This window comes from Echinops telfairi, unplaced genomic scaffold (assembly GCF_000313985.2).
Source record: "Echinops telfairi isolate 266 unplaced genomic scaffold, ASM31398v2 ScPeMD7_7424;HRSCAF=8462, whole genome shotgun sequence".
In the NCBI taxonomy this organism is placed as follows: Eukaryota; Metazoa; Chordata; class Mammalia; order Afrosoricida; family Tenrecidae; genus Echinops; species Echinops telfairi.
This window is the reverse complement of record NW_022111324.1, coordinates 46,876,756-46,879,125: the sequence shown is the minus strand read 5'-3', so window position 1 is coordinate 46,879,125 and position 2,370 is coordinate 46,876,756. Positions and strand designations below refer to the sequence as shown.

At 57.0% G+C, this 2,370-nt stretch overlaps 1 protein-coding gene across 1 annotated transcript in view; it reads left to right on the top strand.

Moving 5' to 3' along the window:
• Positions 1–2,370, top strand: part of PTPN7 (protein tyrosine phosphatase non-receptor type 7) — a 10,349-nt gene that overhangs the window by 6,944 nt on the left and 1,035 nt on the right. Inside the window, exons 7-8 of the mRNA XM_045298237.1 lie at positions 1–138; positions 1,986–2,099. The exon at positions 1–138 is cut by the window's left edge and continues 11 nt beyond it. Of these exons, the coding sequence (XP_045154172.1) occupies positions 1–138; positions 1,986–2,099 (252 nt within the window). The remainder of the gene's footprint in view (positions 139–1,985; positions 2,100–2,370) is intronic.

Here is a 2,370-nt window from a genome sequence, read left to right as displayed (position 1 = left end):
GGTGAAGCACATCCTCTTCTCAGCCTGGCCTGACCACCAGACTCCAGAGTCTGCTGGGCCCCTGCTGCGCCTGGTGGCGGAGGTGGAGGAGAGCTCTGAGACCGCTGTCAGCGGAGGTCCCATCGTGGTCCACTGCAGGTACCAGCCCTCCCTCCTGCCACTGTGCTCCCCGCCCCTTCCTGCAGGCTCAGGCACGCCCAGCTCCCTCGTGGACAGGAACGTCTAGGTTCTTCAGCAAAGGGTCCCGTCCTATTCCCTCTTTTAGGCAGAACTCAGATATCTAAGCAGGACAGAGAGGGGCTGGCCTAGCAGGAAGCAGATCAGCCTAGTCCCACCTGTTGGGGAAGGAGCCCCAGTGCTGTAGTGCTCACTTGTTGGGTGGCAAACCACAGGTCAGCAGTTCAAAACCACCAGCCAGAAAGTAGAAAGATGAGGTTTTACTCCTGGAAACCCACAGGGGCAGTTTGACCTGTCCTATAGGGTCCCCAAGTCCGGTAGTGAATTTGGTTGTTTGGGTTTTTTAAAAACTATTTCTCAAAGCCCAATTTGTTGTCGGGCTTGGTGTTAGGTGCCAGGGAGCTAGCCCTGACCACCTGCCCTGCCCTTACCCCGGCTCGCTGATTCTACAACGGGACGCAACACAAAGGGACGAGTGCTCTGGTGGGTGTAGGCCAGCGAGCGCAGGACCGGTTTGCCTGAGCCAGGCTTGGACTAGAGGAGGGTTCCAGGAGAAAGGCCATCTCAGACCAGCTGAGACCTGCGGGTGAATTAGCCAGAGGAAGAGGAAACAGGGCAAGTCTTCCGGGAAGATGGAACCTTCCAGACAGGTGTTCCCGACAGATGGGATGGCATGTGGAAAGGCCCACAGATGACAGGGCGGGGGGGAAATTTTTAAAAGCCGGTGGCTTGAGGGGAGCAGCATTAGAGAAGTCCTGGCGGGTGGGGAGTAATGAGAAACAGGGCTAGAAGGTAAGTGAAGACCAGAGGGTGAGGGACCTTGTAGGACTGACAACGAATCATGGATTGGCATTGTAAAATCCCTAGGACAGCCCTCTGAAGAGTGGATTGGGCTGGGGGCAGAGTAATGGGCGCAGGGAGGGACAGACCTCAAGCAAGGAGACTGCTAGAGAGTGTAGAGAGCCCTGGGGCCCTAGTGGTTCCACACGAGGGTGCAATCTTTGAGGTCGGTAGTTTGAATCCACCAGCCGCTCCTCTGAAGAGAGGCTTGTCTTTCTTCTCCACGAGCAGTGACCGTCTCAGGGGCAGTCTACCCTGTCCTAGTGAGTCACCGTGCGTCAGAATTGACTCGATGGCAGTGAGACCCTAAACGAAACTGGAGGCAAACAACACAACTAGGGGGCTCAGCAGCCTATCAAAGGGGGGGAGGGGGCTCAGACCCAGGGCTGGCAGGCCACGATGGACTTCTCTTGGGGCGGGGGGCTCTTGCAGGAAGGCTTCCTGAAGGAGGGGGGGGAGCCCACAAGGGGTTTGGAAAGGAAGCAAGGCCGGGTTGAGTCCTGTGGGAACATCAGCTGCGGGAGGGAGGGGGCTGAGGGTAAGCAGTTGTGGAAGTCGAGCCTGAGCTGGGAGGAAGTCCGGGTGAGATAACAGCAGGCTGGAGGGGTCACAAGTCCACACCCTAGAGACTGTCCGTTGGAAACCACTAGAGTCTGCTAAGCAGAAGTGCCCATAGGGACACATCAGAGCATCTATAGGGATGGAGGGTGACCTGGATCTGGCTTGGCGTGAGGCTAGTAAGAAATGGAAACTCCCACAATACCAGCTACAGGGCCCCAAAGAGGTCAGAAATCTGCAGAGCACTACTACCTTCCTCCTTCCCCGAGTCCCACCTTCCAAAGCATGCCTGTGCCTCCCATTGCTTTGTTGCTCCATCGTTGGGTGTCCCTGACCCCCCAGCTTCCACGTTCCCTGGGTACCTGGGAACCACCCAACCCACCGCCAACCTTCTCCCGGGCTCTGTGCAGTGCAGGGATTGGCCGGACGGGCTGCTTCATTGCCACCAGAATCGGCTGCCAGCAGCTGAAGGCCAGAGGAGAAGTGGACCTTCTCGGCATCGTGTGCCAACTGCGGCTGGACAGGTAGGTCCTTGGATTCGAACAGGACCGACATAAACCCTAACGAGTGCTGCTGGGGCCCGGCAGGTGCAGAGCCCCAGGCGGCAAGTACTCCTGTGGGAAAGGAAGGACCCCTTGGTGAGAGAGCTGCGTATTTTACAACTAATATCCAAGACACAGCAGCTATCTGGGGGGTTAGCTTGGGAATCTAAAACTAAAGATGCCACTCTACCAATGGACCCTGAGCCTTTGAAAAAATAATGTCCCCTCAAAGTCCATCTGGAGGGCAGTTGGG